Here is a 26,855-nt window from a genome sequence, read left to right on the forward strand (position 1 = left end):
GAGCTCTCTAATTGGCATGAGAATGCAAAAAGATGAGAGGAAGAGTGAACGAGAGAGACACAGAGGGTCGGCATGCACATGAATGCGTGAGAGCCTGGACTCAATTTCACTCCACTCGTTTGTTGCCAAGGCACTGCACCAACTGCAGACTTCTCACCATTGACATTGTTTTCCTTAAATTTGACGCCGTTGCTTCACGTTTCGTCCACATTCTGAACATGACAACTTTCTACTCTGGCCATGAGTACGGTGGCCGGAGAGTGGACAGCTGCGAGAGATCGGTTCATGAGAGGAAAAATGTCTCTAATCCAAGGGTCAACCTCAGACAGAACCCACAACCCACCACCTCCATCCTCAAGCAACCACATCTCCAGCAGATGCTGACCCAGGAGCCTGCCTACAACTCCTGCACTCTGCCCTCAAACATAGGAAAAACAAGAACCAAGTTCCTCAATCTACGCGACAGCGTGAAGAAAAGCCCCACAATGAGCACGGCCAAAGTGATCGGGCTGGGGGATAGGTTTTCTGGCAGGGTTGACCCTCTCTGGGCCTCTGTGTCATTTGATAAGGTATGTTAGGAGGAGAAAGAGCAGAGGAACGAGCAGATCTGCTTTCTGATCCTTGCATCAGGATGTGTTCCTGCTGTTTGTTGTGGTGTCAAATATAGGTCCTACTTTAGCTTTACGTTCTTGACCAGTTTGCTGTTTAACATTTTTGTTGATGATGATGACTAAGGCATATGTCTTTCAGTGGTTATGCTGAGATTGACTGACGTCTGTCTTTCGTCTACTCCACTGGACTTCATATTTATTCCTTTAGTGTTTCAGAGTGCCTTTGTAGTTTATTTGTAGTTTTTTGGCCCTGCATTTTTATTTTCACTTAGCATACACGTGTGTTGTTGCATATTACTGTACATATGCATCTTTTTTCTGATTCAAATGTCAGTTATCGTAAGCTTGATTGTCAAGCTTGTCATATACCTAATGTGTTGTTTTTCATGTGAAATTTATTTAGAGCTATTAATCCCACAATTAAAGGTCTATAGTGGAGCACTAAAGTGGGACTCCAGTCGATGCCATTGATAAGATCTAATTTTAGTCTGTGTGCAGAGCATGTTTTGGGGTTTAGGCACCACAGCAATCAAACCACCCTCGGTATTGTTTTACCCAATAACATCACTCTTAATTAATATACTTTAGTCAGCACAATGATCTGTGTAATTGCATTGCATTGGTATGAGTAGCAGTGATGTCCTAGGTTTCAGAGAAAACTGTTACACATTACATGGTTATTGTGAAATAAATTATTGCTAGACTGCTTCTTATTACCTATATGTGTGACTGAAAACATTCAAACTTATTAAGAATGTTTAAACATTATTTTAAAAAATGTAAAGACACTGCTGTACATAAAGTGACCTGAATCTTATTATGCTAATTAACATACCTCTCCATGCAGAAGAGGAGTTTCTAATTTCAGATTCACAAGTATGAATATTCGTAAAAAACAAAGGCTTCCTGTATTGTTTTGCATCTGTTGTTTTTAGGATGATAACCCAACCTTGCAAGTACCCTCTCTTACAAAAAAGTACTGTGACAGTACAATGTTGTAATGATGGTATCAAATGGTAATCCCATGTAATATTATATGAATATTTTTTAACTGAATGATTATTACCTTGTTATTTACCTGCCTTGGTGTTTTGATGGTACTCAAAGTTACTTTAATGGGACATGTACACATATCCCAATGTAATACAGAGCACTTTTTTTCATGACAATTGCACACCCATAAGGGACAATGGCTCACTGTACATCTTCGAGCTGGAGCCAGCCCTGATTAAATTAGAGAATTACTTTAACAGAATTACCTCCAAGGTTTCCTCCAAATAGATACACAACTAGTTAATTGTGAAATCTGCGCATATTGTGCTTCAGTGGCAGAGAAGCACCTGTGGTCTCAGCGAGGAGTGATTGTGAGTGTTGTGCCAAAGAGAGAGACACTCCTCCAAGTCATCCACCAGGCTGTATGTCAGAGTGTGTCGTGGACATCTGCCCTGTCATAGTGTTACAGTGTGAGTGTGTCTTCACTCCCATGAATGTGTAGGAAAAGCTTACTCCTCTCCTTGACATCACACAGCTCAGTAAAAAAAAGTCCCAGCTCAATAACAAGTAGCCGGAGCATCACAAACACTCTAAAGGCTATTTTATATTTAATTTTTCCACATGCTGTTACATCTCACACACAGTTGAGCACTCAGCCTTTTTAAAGTATACTCTTTTGAACTCGAGCCCGTACAGATGTGTTTGAAGCATGCACAAAACAACTGCTTTGCTTAGTCTATGGCAAGTGCATGTGGAGGCATTCTATCAAATGCATCTTTATAGGACAATAAGATTATATGGACAAGCACTCCTGTTACATGAAGTAGAACACCATGCCATCTACACTAAAAGCAAAGCATTTGCTAGAGACCCATTTAATCACTGTTAATGCCAAAGTATACTTCTGTGTTCTGCGTTCTGGATCATTCTCAACACACGGGCAGTTCTTATCTGTGTATGATCAGCGCCTGTCCTTGACTGCTCTAAAAGAATATCACAAAGCAGTCATAGTGTGCATGCGATAAACTTGTTCATATTCGCTTGTGGTCAAAGACCATTCTTTGAAAGGCTGAGGAGCACTCAACAGTGTGCAAGTCTATCCAGCACATGAAAAAAACAGTTCACTTGAGATTTTAGCCTTGCATATGGAATTCTCACTGCACTGTCCATCCAAAATTATTTGTGGCCACTGTTCTGTCATCATAACTGTACCATTTGCAACTGTATTATACAGCCTCATTCACATTCTCATTTTCATTCTCCACTTCTGAAATTCTCCAATAATTGCAAAAAGTGTGTTTCGCAGCTCCCTGCTGTGATGCCCCTCGTATTTGCTGCTGTCTTAATCATACACTCACTTTCACCCAACCCCCTTGGTTGGTTCCTATGCAATGCTGTTCTGTTGTGTTGTTGTGTATATATATGACCTGACCTCTCCCCTTCCATGCTATTGTTCAGCAGACAGATGCTGTCCCACCCTCCACTCTCATAATCCCTGTGATCCCAATCTCCACTGTCCCTTCGGAGCCCGCTGTCATCCCTCCACCGACGTCACAGGTCTTTTTTGCTCTATTTTCCCTCTCCCTCCTCCCTGCTTTATTTTTTTTTTGCTCTCTTCCTGTTGGTCATTTCCCACTTGATCCCTGCCATTCCATTGCTTGTTGATGGGGCTGAAGGATTATCGGCCCCAGAGTCGGGTAAAGTACTACAGCCATTCCCCTTAACTAATAGCATCTGTGTGTTAACCAGCCGGCAGACAGAGTGATTGAGCAAGACAGAGAAAGAGAGGATTACATTTTAGGCTACTTTGGGCTCGTAATAGCATTCATGCTTCAGCATTGCATGTACTGCAGTATAAAATGCCATGTATGTATGTATGCTGGCCGCGCTGTGTTAATCTGGTGTGAGTGCCAGTGGTGGTATATGTAGCGTCATGTGGAGAGTAAGTGATTTTACCTTTGCTGAATAGAACACTGCAAGCTTAACACGGCTTTTCTTAGTTACTGCTTCTACTAAACACATTTTGCTCCAGGTGCAATTTGTAAGGGAGGTAAGAATGTGCTGAAACTAATGTCATAACTGGACTGTTTTCTCTTGCAGGCAAATCCTCCCCCTGTTGTGGTAAATACAGAGAGTTTGGATTCAGCCCCATATGTAAGTGTCATTTTTACTTACAGAATATTTTACATTTGTTTCGCACAAAATTCAAGAATCTCCTCAAAGCAGCACACTGCATTTATGCAAATTACATGTTTTACTTGGTTCTGTTACATCAAGGGTGATATTTACAACTTTAACAGCTTGGAACAAGCCACTTTTTAGTATTTATTTCAATGCAAAATATTGTTTTATTTGATTATCCATTTTATGTCATTGTCTTTGAGTCAAGGACTACGATAGTGTTAGATCTTTGATCTCAGTTTAATGTAAGCATAGCAGTTGGAATATCATTACTGAGGTGGCGTTCAGTCAGCACTGTGGTGAAATTACATCTCCATGGTTTGTTTTGTGATTCATTTCCCTTGAGTTTACCTGTGGAGTTGTAAGGTCAGTAGTCTTTGATTGTGCTACTCAGGGGCACTACGTCTGTTTTTCTTATCCAGCCCCACCCATACATCACAGCCTTCATTTTAGCCTTTTTGCTGTATCAGCAGCACAACAGACTGTGAGTAGCACAAGGAGCCTTGTGGGACTCACCGCCACTTCTGTGTCTTCTGTGATTGGGGGCCATAATTGACTCCATGTGGAAATTATGTTGTGAAGCAAGTGAGGTGAGAATAACATTTGGAGGTTGACTTGTTTAGGCAAAACACATTAGGTGGGTGGTGTTGCTGTGACTCAATTGAGATGAGTTGAGAAGTAAATTAGGCTAATGTCAATATCATTATTGTTGCATTTATTGAATTTGTCGAGATATTGTGATGAAGGCTTGAAGATTTATGAGCTACAATATAGAAACCTACTAATCACAAATGAACTGAAATCACTGACTGTATTATTCACCGATCACAGCTATGTCCTTGTACATTAACTCAATGTTCATATGGGCCCTTGTAGAATGCCACTGTCCATGGTGCTGAGACAAAACCAGACGCAGCCAGCTACAGTGCTAATGAATATGCAAGGCCCAATCTCTCTATGCATTACATATTTAAAGCTAAGTTTTTCTGGAACATTGTTTTGACTTCAGTCACATACTGCACCATCATTGGATGGACATTGAAGTTTAAGAGTTTTGATTTGCCATTTTGATTGTTTAGTGTTTATTGTGGTTTAAATAGGTATCAAAGTAGAGTATTGGTTAAGTACAGAGCTTAGAATATGGTGGCACTTATAAACAATGCTAGTTGGATATTAAATTATTCTAGCAACAGGATCATCTTTGTATGTTCACATGCTGCACAGTTAGCATCTTAAAGGGATAGTTCACCCAACAATTAAAAGTCATTATTTACTTACCCCACATGTTAAGGTTTTACCTGGAAAAGTTTGAAACTTTTTATAACATGTTCATTTGAAACATATTATATAGTTTTACCCTGCTGTTTTTAGTTATGTAACTCTTTCTGTACTTGTTGAAAACTTAAAACCTTTGAAAAAAGTTCCTGCCATGAGAATAGCCTTAGTTCCTGACATGGCATTACACTTTTAATTACTTACTTACCTACCCCCATGTTGTTCCAAAGACTTGCTTCTGTAAAAAACACAAAAGGAGATGTTTGGCAGAATGTTAGCCTCAGTCAGCATTGACTTTCATTGTATGGAAAAAAACATGTTTTAATAAGTGATTGGGGACCAAGGCTAAGAAAGACAGGGTTTTGTAACAACAAGAGAGTGAGCAAAGGATCACATAATTATGTACTTTAAAATTGTGGTGTCTCTTTTCCATTAGTAAACAAACGTTTTGGGAAAGTGCAAGTGTCTCCTAAACATTGCACAAACTTGAATATGTCACAGCCTTCTTGTCATATCTATGTTTGGCAAAGCTCAGATCAGAAAACTGCATTTTTTTATATAATTGGCAAAATGCAAGGTGATTCACTGGTATTGTTATTTTAAACAGCTTTACTAGAGCTCTTTTCTTATCAGGGTTTATTTAAGTGATAAGGTACAAAAGAAATAAGGTACAGGAGGATGTGCTTTATTGTGAATAATAAATATTGTGAGCTGTGCCTACGTTCACAACATAGCATTACCTCAAGTGCTGTATTGCTTTTATTAAATGGTTACTAAATAAAATAATATATATATTAAGGATCCAGTTTCATTCAGACATTATGCTATTTAGCTGCATGGACCAATCAGCACCCAGACTGGAAAAGTTCAATTTTTATAAATGAACAATACACTCTTTGACAATACAATCCACTACACTACAGTCTTTGACAAATATCCCTAATCTGTGTTTTTGATTTGAAATGGTGAAAAGCTTTTATAAAAGCTAATTTATGTCTCTTTATAGATAATCTACACATTATTTTAGAAAGTAGTATAAATGATAATCATATAGTAGTGAAGTCACATTTCCCTGGGACAATAATCAAGGTTAATATTGTCATTTGCAACTATGTTCTGATGGGGCACATGAAGAGTTTTAGCTGTGATCGCTTGTGTTTTTGGGCAAGAAGGCTCAGCTGCTTCATTCATGTGTTTTCAGTGACTGCCGTTAGTCTGACCATTCTACTGATTTAATTTAATAACTCTCTGCCTCTAGTGTGCTCATCAGTCTCACATTCACAATTTTATCTGTAATCATACTCTCACACACTCGTCTAGCCATTGAAATATTGATGCTATATCAATACAATACAACTGTGCCTGGCCACTTTTTCAGCCATCATGATTCTATAAGTATTTTTCTCTTAATTGTTTTCTGTAGTGATTTTACAAAATCCTTCTTAAAAGCATACTAAGCCATGAACCACAGTATCATAGCATAATAAACTCTGATTTAAATCACAAAATGTTTGAAATTCTGACAAGAAGATAAAGGTACAAGACTGTGTACTTAAGGTCTTTAATGAGGGGACGAACTACAATCTCATGAAGCATTGTGAATAGCATAATTCAATTAAAAACTATTGAAATCTATAAAACTATTGATTTAAATGTGATAATATTTGAAGTGTATTGCAAAATATACCAATATTTTGATCATAGTGCAGTTTGTTAGTGTTTAAGAGAGCGTGCATCACTAAAGCTGATTTAGAGACTAATAATGGCCACAGTGTTCACATTCTATACATAAAGAAAGCTACAGCAAGCTATCTGCAGTCTACCCAAAAGTCAGCAATGCCTACCAAACACATCCATAACTTGGAACTGTACATTTCTATTGTATATGATGGCTTGATGAGTATATAAATATGAACATTGTGTCTGATATCTTGTTTTGTTTTATAGGTTAACGGCACAGAGGCTGACTTTGAATATGAAGAGATTTCACTGGAACGGGTGAGTGGACTGTCCAATGCTGCTCTTGCCTTTGTTCCCTGAAGTGTCCAGAATTCCTATAGACCTCTTCCTCTGTCTGTTATAGATTTTGAGCAGGGTAGACACTGTCATGTTGAATGAAAACGTGCCTGTGATGGATAGAAGTTCAGTCATTTCAGTATATTCCACTGTTATATTCTTTGTTGTGGATCGTTCAGCTGACAAAATATATAAACTATACCTCCAAAACATTTCCAGTGAAGAAAAAAAAAACCTCTGGAAAATATGTTGTGAAAATTAGACATGTCCTAGGACCTTAAAGGAAATTGCACACCAGACAAGCAGTTAGGATACAGCACAGGTGTCGCACGTACCACACGTCTGCTCGGTGCATAGAAGTGGCAGTCCAAAACAGTGAATCTAATCGCTCTACAGCCAAAAGTCACATGAAGGATTTTGCTCTTGTTCAAGAATACAAAATAAATAATAATAAAAAACAGCTGTTTAACATTTGAGGACACTGTATGAAATATTAATCCCTCACAGCTTAATTTTCCTTTGCGTCAAATTAAATGTGTAGTCTACCTGACAATGGTCTATATTATCATGCTAGAACAGTATAATCTACAGGCATGTTTAATAGGTCTGACTAATTGGTTGGGGGATGAACAGGTACAGTAAATCCAACAATGCCTTAATTTACAGAGAAAGTGGATGTGAATTTTAAAGACAATTTCCATATTGCATGCACGACGTTCAGGGCATTTAACAGCATATTAGAGCTGAGCAGGGTGCTGATGCACATTTTAAGTGTTGCATCACTGATCTCTTCATTCCATCATGTTTTTTTATGTTTCTTTTACCCTGCAAGCTGTTTGACTCTGGTTGCACGTACATCTCGGCAGCCATTACTAAAGTACAAGCAGCTACACAGCAAAAGCCTTAAATACTTTACTACTGTATTTACATACAGTACTCAGAGCATGTAAATTAAAATGCAATGTGTCAGAGCCATCAGTTGTTAAGAAAGCACAAGAAACTCACATCCTACCTAATTCATCCTATCTCAGCAAAGTTACCAGTGAGAGAAAAAAAAAGAGCACCATCTTGCCTTCCATAGTAAGGGTTGACTGATATGTTTTTTCAGGGCTGAAACCGATGACAATTATTAGGAATCAAGAAGACCGATAACCAATATTTGTGGCCGATATACATTTGCTGTAAAAAATTGACATTTTTGTCTAAAAATTTACACTAACACAAAATGTCCTTTTTAATGAAATACTACAAAACTGAACATCAATATTATCTTTTGAAAAATACTGAAAAACTTTTTCAAAATAAAGTGGAGGGGGCTCCTAGCAGGATTTCTTTTGAATTATATATATATATATATATATATATATATATATATATATATATATATATATATATATATATAAAATGAACTAAACAGCTCATCACAGAATGTTATGCATTAACTAGTGGTTGACTGATATGGGTTTTTTAATGGCCGATATCCAGAGAGCAGGGTGGCCGATACAATGCCAATATATCACACAATTTAATATAGTAAATAGTAAACATAAAATTGCTTAAAAAATTATAAACTCTTATTTAGCACTATATTTACTAAATTTCACACAAAACTTTAACTTTGTAAAAAAGAATCTAAAAAAATTATATTGTATTTGAAATGGTAGATAGCAGGTTCTTCTGATTTCTGTTTAGTCATCAAATGTTTGTAATTTATTTGCACATGTAGAAATTAATATATTAGAAATAATGAAAAACAGTGCACACAGTATACAAGCAACCATGGATGGCATGTCCACGTTAGCAATTGCATTTACTCAAAAAATACTGAATCAAACCAATTGTACATACAGTGTATAGTGAATAAGACATTTACTTATAGTACACGTGAAGCTCTTTTACCTTGAAGTTAATTAATTAAAAATGAATGCGAGAAATTAGAAATCCTAACTGCAGCCAATGGTCAACGAATGTAAATAGGAAGTCCCGCCTTACAGGTAAAAGAGCCAATCAAAACAAATTTAGTTTTTTAGCGTAATCTGAGGTAAAGAAGCACCATTTATGACACCAGTGTTGTCAGATTTGACTGCTAATTTGAAATACAGTACTGTGCAAAATGTTTAGGCACTGAAGATATTTCACAAAAACATTTGTCTTAAGATGGTTATTTATACCTTCAGCTTTAGTGTGTCAATAGTAAGTTTTATTGATATTTGCCTTTTATCATTTGAAAAGAAAGTTAAAAGTGACAAAATGGTGTAACAACGGTGACATGGGGCAATTGTTGTCATGATGGAACAAATCCGGCACTAATTGTTGACCGCTGGCATAGAGTATTGTGATGTTTATTGCAAATTCAGAATCTGCATTCTTACCTTTGAAAAAGGCTCGTCCTCTCTGATGTATCTTCCTCTCACTGCTTTCCTCTTTCCCACCTCTCCCGATGAATACGGTGTACAGTGTTGATTGACCATTTACTCGTGACATAACCAACCTGATAATATTGTGGGTGGGACATTGAGCCACACTACAAGCAGTAAACTTTCTGAGAGAGGCAGTCACTGCAGGTGGCATCAGAGCCAACGGATTTTAAGATTTATACAAAATAAAATAACTATTCCACTAATTAGAAAAAATTATGTATATCGGATCCGGCCAGGCCGATAATCGGTTGACCCTTATTCCACTGTCAAGACTTAATCGCCAACTCTGCCTAAGGCCAACCCCCTCCCATTTCTCATCAGCTGTTTTTGTGACCCAATTCAATGCTGCACTGTAGTGCACATTTATTAACTCTGTATAAATAAACAATGCCACTCTACAAGCTGTCGTCAGTGCAACTTAAAGCATGCTTCTTAAGCAAAATAACAGAAAATTTGTCGTCTAAATCCACAACTGAACACTGAAAGGTGTTTATATAGTCCACGCTCTATTATTGCTTAGCGTTAATGTTTCTTGCCTTAAAATCCACTTAGTAATCTACACTTTGCAGTGTATTAAAGTATTCTCTTGTAAACGTGTTTTGAGTGGCACTGTAAAAGGTAGAAATTAATTTTAATTATATTTGGACTTTATCAAGAAGTTTCTGCTATGCACACTTTTGGTGGGTTTCACCAAAAAGGATTAACATTAAACTGAGATTAAATCAAGGTTTATCTAATAATTCTGTTGCACCAAACTTTAAACCTTGTTTAAAAATAATCATGGTTAAATTTAAACCATTATTTTAATCCTGATTTAAATTTCACAGTAAATCTAGATTAACTTTAATCCTGTTGCTCCATTACTTCAAACTCTGATTTAACTTTAAACTTGCAGCTGAGGAGGTTTAAATATAGAAAATGGAAAACACATTTTTTGGTTGATTAGGGACAATGAAAGAGTGCCTCGAAGAAAAATACAGGACAGACTGAACCCTGTTGAGTTTTATGACAATGAGGGATTTCCAAAGATGTATAGATTCAACAAGGAATCTGTAATTATATTAAATGAAAGAATTGGACCCCTAATTAAACATAGCAGTGACCGAAATGCAGCTATACCACCATTGCACCAGTTTCTGATAGCCTTGCACTTTTATGCCACTGGTTGTTTCCAAATGGTGGATGGGGACCTTTCTTGGGTACATAAATCAACTGTGAGCAGAATTGTTGGAAGGGTAGTTGAAAGATCAGTATATAAGATTTGCACCGGCTGGATTTTATACAAGAGCTGGTTTTCCTGGAGTTATAAAAGTGATTCGTTGTTTTGCAACTGGAAGGGCTACTGTTCCATCATTGTTCAAGTAGTGTGTGATGAGAAGGGCTAAATCACCAACATTGAACACATGACAGGATCTTTGACAATAGAAGTCTGTGTGCTTTGCGTGAAATCCATGCATTCCAGGGTCACCTGGTAGGCGATAATGGCTACCTCTGTCGTGCCTACCTGAAGACCCCCCTCTTGAACCTTATAGCACCAGCTGAGAAACGCTACAACTCCTGCCACATTGCAGCAACAAGTCTTCTGGAGAGAGTGATTGGAAAAAAAGGTTTCCTTGCATGCAGATGGGCTTCAAACAAAGCTTGAGACAACACTGATCATTGTTGCAGGGGCTGTATTAGACAACATTGGGAAAAGACTTGGAAAGGAGCTACTACAGGAGTCTGAAGAGGATCAACCAAATGAGCACCGAGAGGATGCACAGCAGGAGTGCAGCGCTGCTATTGCAAATGGAAATGCTGTCCAGAGAACTGTAATTGGGAACCATTTTACTGCATGATTTGTGTTATGTGGTATTAAAAGATGCCAAATATGTAAACACGAGAGAGAGAGAGAGAGAGAGAGAGAGAGAGAGAGAGAGAGAGAGAGAGAGAGAAGCTAAGTACATATTAATGCACTGCAATATACTTTCAATATAATTAATTATTAATATTGATTGTAAACATTTTTAATTCAAAAGACTTGCTTGAATATCCTTTCTTTGCAATTTTATTACAATTTATGTAATATTAATACATTAATGTATCATTACAGTCAGGTATAATTTACATACAGTACTGTTCAACATATAAACATTCAAACAAAATAAAGTTTGAACACTGTTACTTGTTATTTTAAAATAGAAATAGTTTTCATCCATTTCTCTAGATTTCATTAAAAACTATTTGAATGGGGCCTATGTAGCTCAGCGAGTATTGGGACATGCTGAGGTCTCCAAAGCAACCAAATTGGTCCGGTTGCTAGGGAGGGTAGAGTCACATGGGATAACCTCCTCGTGGTTGCGATAATGTGTGGTTCTCACTCTCGATGGGGCACGTGGTGAGTTGTGTGTGGATGCGGCAGAGAATAGCGTGAAGCATCCATATGTGCTACGTCTCCACAGTAATGCGCTAAACTAGCCACGTGATGAGATGCGCGGATTGATGGTCTCAGATGTGGAGGCAACTGAGATTCATCCTCCGCCACCCGGATTGAGGCAACTCATTACGACACCATGAGGACTTGGAGCGCATTGGAAATTCCAAATTGGGGAGAAAATGGGAGAATCGTTTTTTTAAGTGTTTCTAGTTCTCTGCAAATTTTGTGTTTTTGATGTTGCAGCATTTCCCATTCTAGAAGAAGCCCCTCTCTCTCTATCTTTGCATTGTCAATCTGAATTACATTTTTCACTTTCTCCAATTGTAGTAATTCAAAATGATATTCGTTTAAGTCGGTTTTTGGCATTTTGCTATTCGAGGGCCCTGGATGCTGAGCATCGCCCTAGCTGACACGTTTAGTAGTGGTGGTGTGAGCACACACTATAGGCTCGCTGGCATGTACATTTGTGGCGTGCGCGGAAGAAACATAAGCCATATCTAAAAGACAAAGAAACATGTTTTATGAAAAGATCTTGGCTTTATCAAGCCAACAATGACTAAATTATTTGCCATTTCCTAATTGAAATGTAGGAACATACTTTTGTAGCTTGGTGTTGGTAGGTCTGGCTGGTCCACAATGGCATCATCATCAAATGGGTTAGATAAGGGAGATATTTGTTGCGGGATGATCTGGATGATTTTTTGAGACAACGGATCCATTTCGCTTGCTGGTGGACCCATGAGAAACATTTCTCTCCTCTCCTGGACAGCATCTTTTTTTGCTTTTAAGTTTTCCAACAGACTTTTAAGTTCATCACATCTTGCTTGTCCTTGATACCCGCAGACGCGTTAAAGCTGGTCTTAGCTAGACACACACCTCTTCTTTTTTCTTACGGTAACATTGTCTGTCCTTTTGTCTTCGATTATGGTCCCATTCTGTTCCATTAATTGAGATATCAAATTCTTCTCATGGCTTGTGAAATTAGAACTTCTTATGCGTGGCTGCAACATTTGCTTGGCTTATATTTGATCTGCCTTTTGTGACGCTGATATGTATAGCAAGCGGTTATTAACCACTGTAGACATTTTTAATTCTTTTACCTGCATGAGTTTCTGTTTCGTAGAGACAATTTTATGTTCTCACTCGAAAAGGAAATAAAACAGTGTTATTATTATTATTTTGTTACACTGTTTAATCCATCATGGTGGACAAAAGTGAATCTTAAATTAACATTTTAATCACTGATTTGTTAATCCTTGTTTACATTTAAGTGGTGCAACTCGAATTAAAATGAATCCTAGATCAGCAAATCTTTGAATAGCTCTAAAATCTACTTAATTTAATAAAAATTGGTGCAACCCACCCTTAGTTTTCAGTCTAAAAAAGGTTTAGTTTCCTGATTTAAACAATTTCACTTATGAAATTAATTGTAATATATGTATAAATGACCACATCACATTACACAACATTCATATCAGTAACCTTATAAAAGCTGTTTTATTCTACAAGTAAAGGGGCATCGCTTAATCACAGCAACTGCTGTGCTATTGGACATTTTCACACATTTTCATGGATTAAATAACTCATAGCTGACTGTGAATAGTATATTTGTACAATGGCATTGGTAACTGAAAACTATTGAGTTTGAATGATGCTGCATCCACGTTCAAGTGTCTGTAAGTCAAGACGACAATTTTTTTTTTAACTAAGTTAATTATTAGAGAACTAATTATATTATTTTGTTTTTGCAAGTGTAGGGCTGGAATAACTGATCAATAAAATCTAAATAAAAAATATATAATGATACTACATAACAACTGATGTGATGGAGCATCTTTACATCAAAACCAATACACTGATTACTATCAAAAGTAATGTTATTCAAAAATTCAGTCATTGCAAGAAAAACACATTTACATGAGACTTCTCTATCATATGGTTATTTTCTGCTTTTGATTTCAAAATATAAACAAACATGCGCACAAAACTTAGACATATTGGATAAGCCCGTAAGAATGTCAGTAAAAGGGCTCCTTGGTAGCTCAGCTAGCAAAGACGCTGACTACCATCCCTGATGTCGTGAGTTCAAATCCAGGGTGTGTTGAGAGACTCCAGCCAGGCATTCTAAGCAACCAACTGGCCCCATTGCTAAGGTTAGTAGAGTCATATTCGTCATGGTCATGATATCATTATTCTCACTCTCGGTGGGGGGATGAGTTGAGTGTGGATGCCATGGTGAATAGCTTGAGCCTCCACACTCACTAATTCTCTGCGGTAACACGCTCAGCAAGGCAAGTGATAAGATGTGTGTGCTGACTGTCTTGGCAACTGAGATTCGTATTGAGGCGATTAACAGCACCGACATGAGGTTTTAGAGAGAGCAAGTGGGTCTTGGGCATGCCAAAATTGGGGAGAAAAGGGGATAAAGTAGCCCAACCACTGGTTACAGGTTGAGACTAAAATAGCCCAGTAACAGATGCATTTGGCTGTTGATGTTTTGAATTCCCATAAGTTTGAGCGCAGCTCTCTCTCTGTATAGGGTAATTCAGGCCTGGGTTTCAGTATCGCCGGTGGCACAGATAACCCACACATTGGTGAAGACCCTAGCATTTTCATCACCAAAGTCATCCCAGGGGGTGCTGCTGCTCAGGACGGGAGATTACGGTAAGGCTGAAACTTTTATATTTACATACTCTAGATCACAGTTGTCAAACTCAATTCCCACAGGCCGAATCCTCCCATTATTATTATCCTTATTATCAACAGCGCTAGCTGTTACCCTGATCAATTATCAGCATGACAGAATGGAAAGAGCACAAGGCAAATGCATTTATTTGCGGACTGGTCTTGAAAAGTGCAGCAATGCAGGCCATCATAAACATGTGCCATGTGCCATGACATCAATTAGAAGGTTTTTCATTCCACACCCTTGCAAAAATGTATCATGGATTTATTGTAGTTACACTAACTGTAGTAACTTTGGTATTTAGACAACTGTTTTTTAATTACAAAAATGCATTCAATATATATATATATTTACATTACCCTTTGAGAGCACACAAACGCTGATGTGGCCCGGGCTGGAATTGAGTTTGACACCCCTGCTCTATATAGTTCAACAAAAGAGTACTTTTACAATCCCATGTGATTGGAAGTTAACACATGCTCCTGACACATGCAGGTGCTCATGCAGATGAAGCCAAATTGATCCCTAAATACTAATAAGTATGGTTTATAGGGGTGTAAATCGCAAGTTTAATCACAATACAATCATAAATGGACTCTTAGCCAGTGATCCGATGTTTGCGATACCTCAAAGTCTGCTGCAATCCTGTCACTGGAGCTCGTATTTTGAGGGAATCCAGTTTGACGTGCATGCACAGATAGATAGACAGATAGAGCGAACTTCGTGTCCCACATGAGAAGTTTATTTAGTGCTTATAAAGCGGGATGAATATAATAATGTTGCCGTATCCCCTGACAGAAATGCTTAAGGACGTGGCTGGCACGTCCTTAAGCATTTAAAAAAAAAAAATTGAATCGATGACATTGCATTTTTATCTATTTAATCGATGCATGGATTCAGAATCAGATCAATGGATCGTTACACCCCTAGTGGTTTAACTGTCCAAATACTTTTTTGAACCACTGTATGTGAATGAGGACACCCTTCAATAAATGCTTTTTAAATGTCAATTTAAATGACTTGGAAATGTATTTGCTGTAGCTTCTGTTGAAATGTATTGACCATGCATTCTAACAGATTTCCTACTCATGCATTGAATTGTGTGTGAATGGTTTTGTCCTGTTTTGGAGTGGTGTTACTAAGCGATAGAGCCCTCCAGTCAGTGTCTCAGTGCTGTCAGAGGCTCATTAAACAGTGCTGTTGAGGTCCTGACAGCATCATGCTGACTGATTGTTGCACACACACACACACACACACACACACACACACACACACAACAAGAGCGTAAAGAGGCCAGCCCTGCCACCGGCTACTTGCTTTATTTCTAAATTGAATTGTGTGTGTCAGAGAGTTAATGAATTTATATCATAAAGGCTTTGGGATACTTAGTGACTGTGTGATGCATAGACTGTTGAAATAAAGTTTGTTTTGTTAACTTATTTTAACAACCTGTAGTCAAATTTTTTTTGTCATTAAACAGTGTGCACTGAATTGTCACTCATTGTGAACGATTAATTTGTTAGTTATTATAAAAATAAATTAATTAATCTCTCATCAAAATTTATTTACCCACTCTTCCTCTAAAATTACTTTCTTTCTCCGTGGATGTCACCAAGCCCTCAGTATTTTTCAACTCCTGCCCTCCACTCAACTACCTATAATTTACGAACTACTTGTCACGATCCTATCATTTCTTGATAAATTACATAGATTAAGTCCCACCCTACATTAAAGTTTCACTCATTGAATATCCACATTGAATATACTCAATTGCTTTGCTCCACACAGGGTGAATGATGTGATTCTGCGAGTGAATGAGGTGGACGTAAGGGACGTGACCCACAGTAAAGCTGTGGAGGCATTAAAGGAGGCGGGGTCACTGGTCAGACTGTATGTCAGGAGAAGAAAGTCTGCCTCTGAGAAAGTCATGGAGATCAAGCTCATCAAAGGTCCCAAAGGTACAGAAACACCACCCATCTCACAATTACTGTACAAGAACAGTGGTGCAGTTGAGTTAATTTTACAGCAAATTATTGTCACAAAAATTATTGGCGCTTACCATTAGAGATTTTACTGTGTACCTTGGATAGTGAAGTTGATACTCAAATGGGCTTTTCACAGTTGTAACTAGCTGGGTTTCCATTGAAATATTTCCCACATTTTAAGCACATCGGTTCACCAGTTATCGATATGGTGGCCGATATAGTTAATTTTTGAGTTGGTCTCTTTTTCAGGTTAGACCACAAATTGGTGGTATTCTTTTGACTGGGTTTGATAGATCCCTGGCTTATCTTTGCTTTGCAGGTATTGCAGAAAACTACATCACCGTCTTTGGAGAAGTTTTCCGATACGATAAATCGGTCGGGTACTAATCTGATATAATGAGGGCTGAAACGGCTGCGATGCCCACACGCCGCCAGCCTTCGCATACCTGGGAGGGCACGCGCTCATAAATGTCTGGGCTGCATTTCCAAAAGTATTACACGCTTAAGTTGATCGTAGAGACCATAGACCACGATCTACTTAGCTTACGATGCTTTTGTGAAACACGGTCCTGGCTGATTGTGAGGACCCACATTAACAGCCAGCTGCGGGATAAACGCTTCTGAATGTCAAGGGCTATGTTAGAAGAATTGTGTTCCAAGGTCTCATTTTTCATTGGGCCATTCACATCAAGCTTTCGCACACTCATAACATGTACACAAATGGTCAAAACATCTAATTGTTTTGCGAATAAACTGTTTCCATCACCTTAATGTGCATTTAAAATGTAAAACTCTAGAAAATCCACCTTCTCCTAGCGCATTACATTTTAAGCGAATTGTGAGAGTTTATTCGTATGTCAAGCAATTCCATTCAGGATTTCTTATGTGCAATTCCACAAAGTGCATAAAATAGTTATAATTAGGTAATTTTTAACTCTGGCTTAACCAATCCTGGGTTATTTTGTTCACGTTTCACAGTATTCATACTTTACCTTCAGTAAGTGATTAAAGGAATGTTCCGGACCGGGTTCAGTAAAAGTTGAGCTCAATAAAAAAATAAATACAAAAAAAAAGCCAAAATTGCGGTTACAAAGAAGTGAATGGGGCCAGTTCAAATACAAAAATTAAAGCCACAAGATGTGAACATTAAACAAATTGTTTAATAAATAACAAATAGATAGATAAAATTGCTTACTAACCTAATCTGTGTAAAATTATGTTTTTTCATTGATCCAGCAAACATGTTTACAATTGGTATGTGACATTTTTGACTGTTTCCATCTAATGCTGAAACTTAAGACTTCTTATGAAAGATTCTGCAATAGTGCAATGAGCGTGAATGTTTAATAAGCAAGCATTACTAGTTTAGGATTGGTTGTCTGTTGCTAAATGACTTGCTGTAACATTCTTGCACCTTTTAAAAAACCTTGCATTAAAAAAACCTTTTAAGTGTAAAACATTGCTTAACCCAGAGTTAAAGGCTTTAATCCAGAGTTAAAAAAATACATTAAGCGTAGAGCATAGCTTCCATGTCCCATGTTTCAAAACCTATCAATTAAGATACATAGGTTACATAGGTTATTGAAGCAGATGAATGTGTATGTAAACCTGGAAATAAATCGCTATGTATAAAGTTATTATTATGACTCCTCCTGCATCAACAAGGACAAATAACAAACTGAAGAACAAAATTTCAGTTTCACAAGATGAAATGTGCAATATTCTAGGTGTTTATTATTCCTTGTTCTCCATCAGAGCCTCTAATCCTCAGTGTAATGCTGTGAAAGAAGCAGGAGTTCTGCAAAATCACTTCTTGGGATTAATATCCGATCAGAGTTGAGTGTGTACAATGTTTCGGCATTGCACATTCTATTCACATTCTCCCCATCAAGCAATTCTTCTACACAGGCATAAATGCACACGATGGTGCTATTTTAAGGCCAGCCACAACATTCTGCAGTGTTTTCCACAACACAGTAAAGACTTTAAGCTGCTGTTGCCATGGAAACATTCCCCTCCCTTGGATTTATAGACTGTTTTGTCTTTTTGCAATAATTTACCTCGGTTTATTTTTCCGTTCTTGGAATTTAAAGAGTACAGGATGAATTTTTTTTTAATGTTGTTTGTGTTTGAGAATGTTAAGTATAGCACAATAAAACATTTAGGAGGTTTAAATAAACAGATTTTTTTCAAATGTTGAGATGGGTCATGTAAGCCATAATGCCAAATATATCACAGGTTAATTTGTGTCTTGTGGTATCATCATTAGTTAACCCTTTGCTTTTGTTTGGATCACAGGTCTTGGTTTTAGTATAGCAGGGGGTGTTGAAAATCAGCACATCCCAGGGGACAATAGCATCTACGTCACTAAGATTATTGAAGGTGGAGCTGCACACAAAGACGGGAGGCTACAAATAGGCGACAAACTTCTTGCGGTAAGAACATATCAGTAGTCTGTATTCTATGTTGTTGATGACTATGTACTTGTTAAAAAGACTGACGTTTTTCTGTGTGTATTGGTGTGTCTTAGGTGAATAGTTCCTGCCTGGAGGAGGTTACCCATGAGCATGCCGTGACTGCCTTGAAAAATACTCCAGACGTGGTCTACTTGAAAGTGGCTAAACCCAATAGTGTCTTTATGAATGACAGTTTTGCCCCTCCTGACATAACTAACTGTGAGTTCCTCTATTCAGTGACCCACCTAAAATATATAAATCACTTTATTTATGGCTCGTTTACACCAAGAACAATAACTGCAACAATAACTTTAACAAAGTTTTAAAACTCGTTCTAACTCCTAAGATAATAGTACATACCACAACTATAATGATAACTTCACTGAGGAATGATATCGTTGGGATCACTTTCACAGCAATTTTCTTCCAGCTGATGGATGATAAAAACATTGACAGCAAATCAAAATCCATCCTATTTTAAAGGGCTTGAGCTGCAACGTGCACTCATCATAGCATTCAATATAACATTCTCCAGCACCAGATCGACATTTATTATAACACACATTATAACAAACTCCTGTTCAAAAACCAGCAATGTTTCTTCTGCATACTTCTTCAGTATGAATGGAGATGAGCTAATGAAAATCTAACACAAGCTGGTACCAAAAATGACCTCAGGTATCCAGCGCTAATGTCGATATCATTCTCTTGCCTCCTTTGAAGTTGTATCTGTCTGTTTATCTTTTGGTTTATTTGCAAAAGATAGGGCACTAGCAGTTCATCTACATTCATTTTCTTGATTGTGAATATAAATGCAGCACTTGCTTAGAATAAGCAGAACGTTATCGTCCATTGGTGTGGATGCTAATATATTTGTCATTACAGTTATCGTTATAGTTATCATTCTTGGTGTGAATGGGCCTTTATGCTATGAAATTAATGCCACACTGAAGGGGTTGCCAGTGAGGTATTTAAGTGATTGCCAGAGATGACACTACATGGCCAAAGGTATGGGGACAGGCTAGGCCTCTTAATTCAACTGAAGTCAAATCCTAATACTACGGCACACAATGATTCTAGAAAATGTTGTGCTTCCTCTTTCCAGAAGATTGGAAGCTGCTGGGGATGGAAAACTCCCTTTAATGTTCATTGTTTTAAAATTAAATGCTTTACATGCACATATGAATGTACAAATACTTTTGGCCATATAGTGTACAGTATATAAAGCACTAAAGTTTACTAACAGTACACCTATCATTATAAGAATAATGAGGTAGGTAACTTTTTAAGAATTTATAGACTGCATTAAAACCAATCACAACTTCCTCAAAACATCCCCAGGATCGACTGCTCTCTTTTATGATTCCTCAATGGAAACATCTAGCTGCAGTGCTGCTTGCTCATTTGTAAAAGCTGTGAAATGTCAAAGGAAAAAAAAAAAGCTAAACTGTTGTACTTATATAGACTGTTGTGGTGTGAGGCCTATGCCCAGCAGTGAGTCTATTGATCTGTGCTCTGTTCGTTGCCCTGCCAGCGGGAGCACTAATAGCCCACAGAGGAGAGGACTAAACTACTATCGATTACTCTTGTCTGATTGCACAGCCCCCATAGCCATTAAACTACAGCATTACCTCCCGGACGTTCATTGCTGGCTGTTCAAGCATTGAAGCGGGACATGTGAAAAGTTAAAACGGTTTCAACTTTGACTCTGATTGCCACTGTTTTTTTAAACACAGTCAATGATTACCAGATAATACACATGATTTATTAGTATGTGGGAAGTGCCGCATCAAAATGAAAACAAGATGGAAGAGAGACTGAACATGTATGTATTTAGATACTTTGAGTTGTATGACTCAACATCAAAGGCATATCATGAAATTCAGAGATCATTCCATGATGCTATCTGTAACGGTGTATGTTGTGTTGAGAGGTGTGAGCCTGGCTGGAGTCATGCAACAGGGATTGAGCCTTGCAGCCTCATGATCATCAATCATTTATTTGGACGACCTGTTTAGCATTTTGAAGCAGTGGCATAGCCAGAAATAAAGCTCTGGTTGTCATAAAGTGAAGAGAACCATTAACAACAGTTACATTTATTTCAGGGCTAATATTTATTTTTTCAACTCTGTGTTACGTTATAATGACTTGACTAAACAAATTAATGAAAGTTTTATCAGTGGAGTAGGTTAGGTAGGGCTTTTAGTGTATCCAAATATTAGGTTTAATATTGTGTCTTGAAATTGTATAAAATTATTTTGGGATGACTCCCACAATATGCTGGACACAAATCTAAATGAAAGAACAATTTGCACTACCATTTCAAGGACTGTTCGTTGGTCACGTCAAGTGACATCATTGTTCCATTAACATTTCCTGCTTGTCAAAGCAGACACTCTTTAGCAGAGCCGGGCCACTTCTTTTAAAATTAATGGGAGAAATTGGAACGCCCAACGGCAGCCAACGGTCAACGGATGTAGAAAGGAAGTCCCGTCTGACAGGTAAAATAGCCAATCAGCTTTTAGGTGCAGAAATCGCCTTTCAATCAACTCTAGATCACGCATGCGCATTAGCTGTACAAAACGGTAAAGTTGCGTTATGTTGAGTTAAATTTGAATGATTTGGAAAGCGTCAGTGTTGGATGAACAAGAATTTTGTTTGGCCGATCATGCCCATGATAAGAGCAGCACAAGCATACAGTAGGTGGAAGCATCACACCACCGCCTTTGTCTATGACAGACGAGGCATGTTTCTCTGAAGGGCAACAAGCTCTAATCGTGCTTTTAAACCAGGGTTAAACCATCAATGTGAATGTGTCTTATGTTCTCTACTGTCAGTTGTTGATCAAAAACAAAAAAAGACACTAATATCAATCATAGTGCAGAACCGGCAAAGAAACAATGAAACCAGAAACAATGCAGCGACTCTCGTATTTGGCTTCTCATTTCAAAAGGTCCCTTTCCTTGCATCCTTTCGTTTGCGTCCTGTCATCACCCTCTTAGGATACGAGGCAAAGATGCAAGGAAAGGAAGTGAGGACGGATGATTCCATGTGAAATGTATTTGTTAAATTAAATGTCCCACTCATTCAAGCATCATTTCAAAGCATCACCTTTGCGCAGCTGCATGACCTCTGGACTCTTGCCATTTATGTTGTTCAAATTTCATTAATTGATATATTAAGAATAAAACATAATAATTCAAGATGTAATGTCAAAGCATGTGATAATTACAGTTTATTAAAACAGTGGTGAAACATGAATCAAACTATTGTCAATTGTAAAGGGGAGGAGAATTTATGCGTGTGTCAGGTGCTTCGACACAAAAGATTTCCACATAGAATCAACCTTCGCATCCTCGCTCAAGTCTCATAAAACTTCCTCTGTCCTCGTTTCAATTGTTTTTCATTTAAACGTGCTAGATGAATGTCTTTTTGACGCATTTGCTGTGTTTTTAGATGCTGTAAAAGAACTTCAACTGTTAAAAACATCTCTCGAGACACCTGCTTTCTGCCTTATTGTGCTGTGTCTTTCGGTCTGAACTGGGGTCAGAAATTAACAACGGCTCAGAGCAAAAATTCCACTGAAGGTGACAGAAATGGCCCTGAAATTAAGTAGCATAAACTTTCTTAATTTATTGAGTTTGCTTGTTTCCTCAGTCTCTGTTAGGTGCGTGTAATCTTAGATGGCCTCTGTAAAGCATTGGGTTTTATTATAGTCATTACAAACAAATATTCGATTTTGTAATCGATGCTTCGATGTTTAGCATCATATTGATGTATTTTTTTAATCCCTACATACTATTATGCATCTGTGTTAGTTGACGTTTTTGCTGGCATTTGCACACCCTGACACACCATTGGCTACACCAGTGTTTTGAATATGAAGAAGGATGGGAATGTAGGACAAAATGTGCTTGTGTGTCTCTACTGTCTTAAAATTCCCCAATAAGCCTTACCCTGTTTATGAGAGTCACCTCCGAAAGTTATCCAGCTCCAGCCCATGGTAGCCTTCAGTGCATTTATGTAATCAGACACCCTCATCCTCAGCTGTTAAGCACTCCAATGGCTGCTTGACCGCAGAACCCAATCAGACACGCTTTCATCATAAAGGGCTCTTGATCTCTCTCTACCTCTTCTGATATGCCCTGCCCAGCTCCCATTAGACACTCTCATTTTTAATCCTTTAACTGGATGCTCGTCACGTTCCCCAGTACAATTAAGGTTAACTCCCATCTCAAAGTTAAAACAAGAACAACTCCGTTCTTAGCTCTGATCCCCCTTGTGTATGGAGCAATTAAACAAAACTGTTTCAATGTGTGGCCTATTAGACACAGATAAAGTAATAGGCTCAGAAATCAGTTTCAAACTATTAGAAGAGAAAGCGAGTCCCTGACCTTAAAGGGATAGTTTATCCAACAACCAAAATTCAGCCTTCTTTACTCACCCTCATATTGGTCCAACCCCATATGACTTTATCTTCTCCATGGAAAACAAAAGACATGTTAGACAGAATGTTAGAGATTGAAAGCCTGGAAATTATGTGTGTATGTATGTATGTATATATATATATATATATATATATATATATATATACACTCACCTAAAGGATTATTAGGAACACCTGTTCAAGTTCTCATTAATGCAATTATCTAATCAGCCAATCACATGGCAGTTGCTTCAATGCATTTAGGGGTGTGGTCCTGGTCAAGACAATCTCCTGAACTCCAAACTGAATGTCAGAATGGGAAAGAAAGGTGATTTAAGCAATTTTGAGCGTGGCATGGTTGTTGGTGCCAGACGGGCCGGTCTGAGTATTTCACAATCTGCTCAGTTACTGGGATTTTCACGCACAACCATTTCTAGGGTTTACAAAGAATGGTGTGAAAAGGTAAAAACATCCAGTATGTGGCAGTCCTGTAGGCGAAAATGCCTTGTTGATGCTAGAGGTCAGTAGAGAATGGGTCGACTTATTCAAGCTGATAGAGGGCAACTTTGCCTGAAATAACCACTCGTTACAACCGAGGTATGCAGCAAAGCATTTGTGAAGCCACAACACGCACAACCTTGAGGCGGATGGGCTACAACAGCAGAAGACCCCAACAGGTACCACTCATCTCCACTACAAATAGGAAAAAGAGGCTACAATTTGCAAGAGCTCACCAAAATTGGACAGTGTTGCCTGGTCTGATGAGTCTCGATTTCTGTTGAGACATTCAGATGGTAGAGTCAGAATTTGGCATAAACAGAATGAGAACATGGATCCATCATGCCTTGTTACCACTGTGCAGGCTGGTGGTGTTGGTGTAATGGTGTGGGGGATGTTTTCTTGGCACACTTTAGGCCCCTTAGTGCCAATTGGGCATCGTTTAAATGCCACGGCCTATCTGAGCATTGTTTCTGATCATGTCCATCCCTTTATGGCCACCATGTACCCATCCTCTGATGGCTACTTCCAGCAGGATAATGCACCATGTCACAAAGCTCGAATCATTTCAAATTGGTTTCTTGAACATGACAATGAGTTCACTGTACTAAAATGGCCCCCACAGTCACCAGATCTCAACCCAATAGAGCATCTTTGGGATGTGGTGGAACGGGAGCTTCGTGCCCTGCATGTGCATCCCACAAATCTCCATCAACTGTAAGATGCTATCCTATCAATATGGGCCAACATTTCTAAAGAATGCTTTCAGCACCTTGTTGAATCAATGCCACGTAGAATTAAGGCAGTTCTGAAGGTGAAAGGGGGTCAAACACAGTATTAGTATGGTGTTCCTAATAATCCTTTAGGTGAGTGTATATATATATATACATACACACACACACATGCACACAAACAGACTGGCGGCCAAAAGTTTGGAATAATGTACAGAATTTGCTTTCTTTTATTCTGAAATTCGTACTTTTATTCTCCAAAGTGGCATTCAACTGATCACAATGTATGGTCAGGACATTAATAATGTGAAAAATTGCTATTATAATACCTAAACTACTTCAAAGAGTTCTCATCCAAATATCCTCCACGTGCAGCAATGACAGATTTGCAGATCCTTGGCATTCTAGCTGTCAGTTTTTTTTTTAGATACTCAGCCGACATTTCACTTCCTGTAGCACTTGCCATAGATGTGGCTGTCTTGTTGGGCACTTTTCACACAACTTACACTCTACCTGATCCCACAAAAGCTCAATGAGGTTAATTATAATAATCTTTTCCAATTATCTGTTGTCCAATGTCTGTGTTTCTTTGCCCAGTCTAACATTTTAGATTCAAAAGTGGATTTTTCTTTGCAATTCTTCCCATATGGCCTGCACCCCTGAGTCTTTACTCTTGTACATGAAACTGGTGTTGAGCGGGTAGAATTCAATGAAGCTGTCAGTTGAGGACATGTGAGGTGTCTATTTCTCAAACTAGAGACTCTGATGCACTTATCCTCTTGTTTAATTGTACATCTGGGATTCCACATCTCTTTCTATCCTTGTTACAGCCAGTTGTCCTTTGTCTTTGAAGACTGTAGTGTACACCTTTGTATGAAATCTTCAGTTTTTTGGATCAATTATTGTTTAGCCTTCATTCCTCAAATGACCTTGCCATTTTTTTTTTTTACCTAATATTGACCTTAAGACAGTCAGTCTATTGCATACTGTGGCAACTCAAAAACAAACACAAAGACAATGTTAAGCTTCATTTAACAAACCAAATAGCTTTCTGCATTGTTTGATATAATGGCAAGTGATTTCTATTACCAAATTAGCAATTTAGCATGATTACTCAAGGATAAGTTGTTGGAGTGATGGCTGCTGGAAATGGGGTCTGTCTAGATTTAATCAAAAATCACTTTTTTCAAGTTTTTTTTACATCAGTAATGTCCTTACTATGCTTTGTGATTAGTTGAATGCAAGTTAAAGAACCAATTATATATTATATATATATATATATTAAAAATCTTTTGATCTGAAGGCTTAATATTTGAAATTAGTTATGGAGACAAAAATATTATTGTGCCACCATATTAATTTATTTCATTATAAAACTAAAATGTAATAAAAAAAAAGTTTTTGAAATTGATGAACCAATAATAAAGTAAAGCAGCCAATAAGTGCCCAGTATTGAAGGGAACTCCTTCAATACTGTTTAAAAAGCATCTCAGGGTGATTCCTCAAGAAGTTGGTTGAGAAAATGTCAAGAGTACATGTCTGCAAAATCTAGGCAAAGGGTGACTACTTTGAAGATGCTAAAATATAATTTTAGATTTTGTTTAGTCACAACATAATTTCCAGAAATTTACGTACACCTTAGCCAAATACATTTAAACTCAGTTTTTCACAATTCTTGACATTTAATCGTAGAACAAATTCCCTGTCTTAGGTCAGTTAAGATCACTACCTTATTTTAAGAATGTGAAATTTCAGAATAATAGTAAATAAAATTATATTATTTCAACATTTCTATCTTTCATCACAGTCCCAGTGGGTCAGAAGTTTACATACACTTTGTTAGTATTTGGTATTTTGCCTTTAAATTGTTTAACTTGGGTCAAACATTTTGGGTAGCCTTCCACAAGCTTCTCACAATAAGTTTCTGGAATTTTGGCCCATTCCTCCAGACAGAACTGGTGTAACTGAGTCAGGTTTGTAAGCCTCCTTGCTCGAACATGCTTTTTCAGTTCTGCCCACAAATTCGGATTAAGGTCAGGGCTTTGTGATGGCCACTCCAATACCTTGACTTTGTTGTCCTTAAACCATTTTGCCACAACTTTGGAGGTATGCTTGAGGTCATTGTCCATTTGGAAGACCCATTTGCAACCAATCTTTAACT

The 26,855-nt window shown here is 37.9% G+C and overlaps 1 protein-coding gene across 23 annotated transcripts in view; it reads left to right on the top strand.

The window, feature by feature from the left end:
* LOC127644650 (discs large homolog 1-like protein) overlaps positions 1–26,855 on the top strand; it is a 143,814-nt gene that overhangs the window by 87,645 nt on the left and 29,314 nt on the right. For 15 of the 23 annotated variants that reach the window (XM_052127927.1, XM_052127930.1, XM_052127932.1 and 12 more), the window contains 7 exons: positions 3,063–3,161; positions 3,705–3,758; positions 7,008–7,058; positions 14,452–14,576; positions 16,387–16,556; positions 18,882–19,018; positions 19,114–19,258. In XM_052127927.1, the coding sequence (XP_051983887.1) occupies positions 3,063–3,161; positions 3,705–3,758; positions 7,008–7,058; positions 14,452–14,576; positions 16,387–16,556; positions 18,882–19,018; positions 19,114–19,258 (781 nt within the window). The remainder of the gene's footprint in view (positions 1–3,062; positions 3,162–3,704; positions 3,759–7,007; positions 7,059–14,451; positions 14,577–16,386; positions 16,557–18,881; positions 19,019–19,113; positions 19,259–26,855) is intronic. The other 8 variants (XM_052127941.1, XM_052127946.1, XM_052127943.1 and 5 more) reach the window with 2 other exon arrangements.

The sequence above is a fragment of the Xyrauchen texanus genome, chromosome 6 (assembly GCF_025860055.1).
Source record: "Xyrauchen texanus isolate HMW12.3.18 chromosome 6, RBS_HiC_50CHRs, whole genome shotgun sequence".
NCBI classification, from domain to species: Eukaryota; Metazoa; Chordata; class Actinopteri; order Cypriniformes; family Catostomidae; genus Xyrauchen; species Xyrauchen texanus.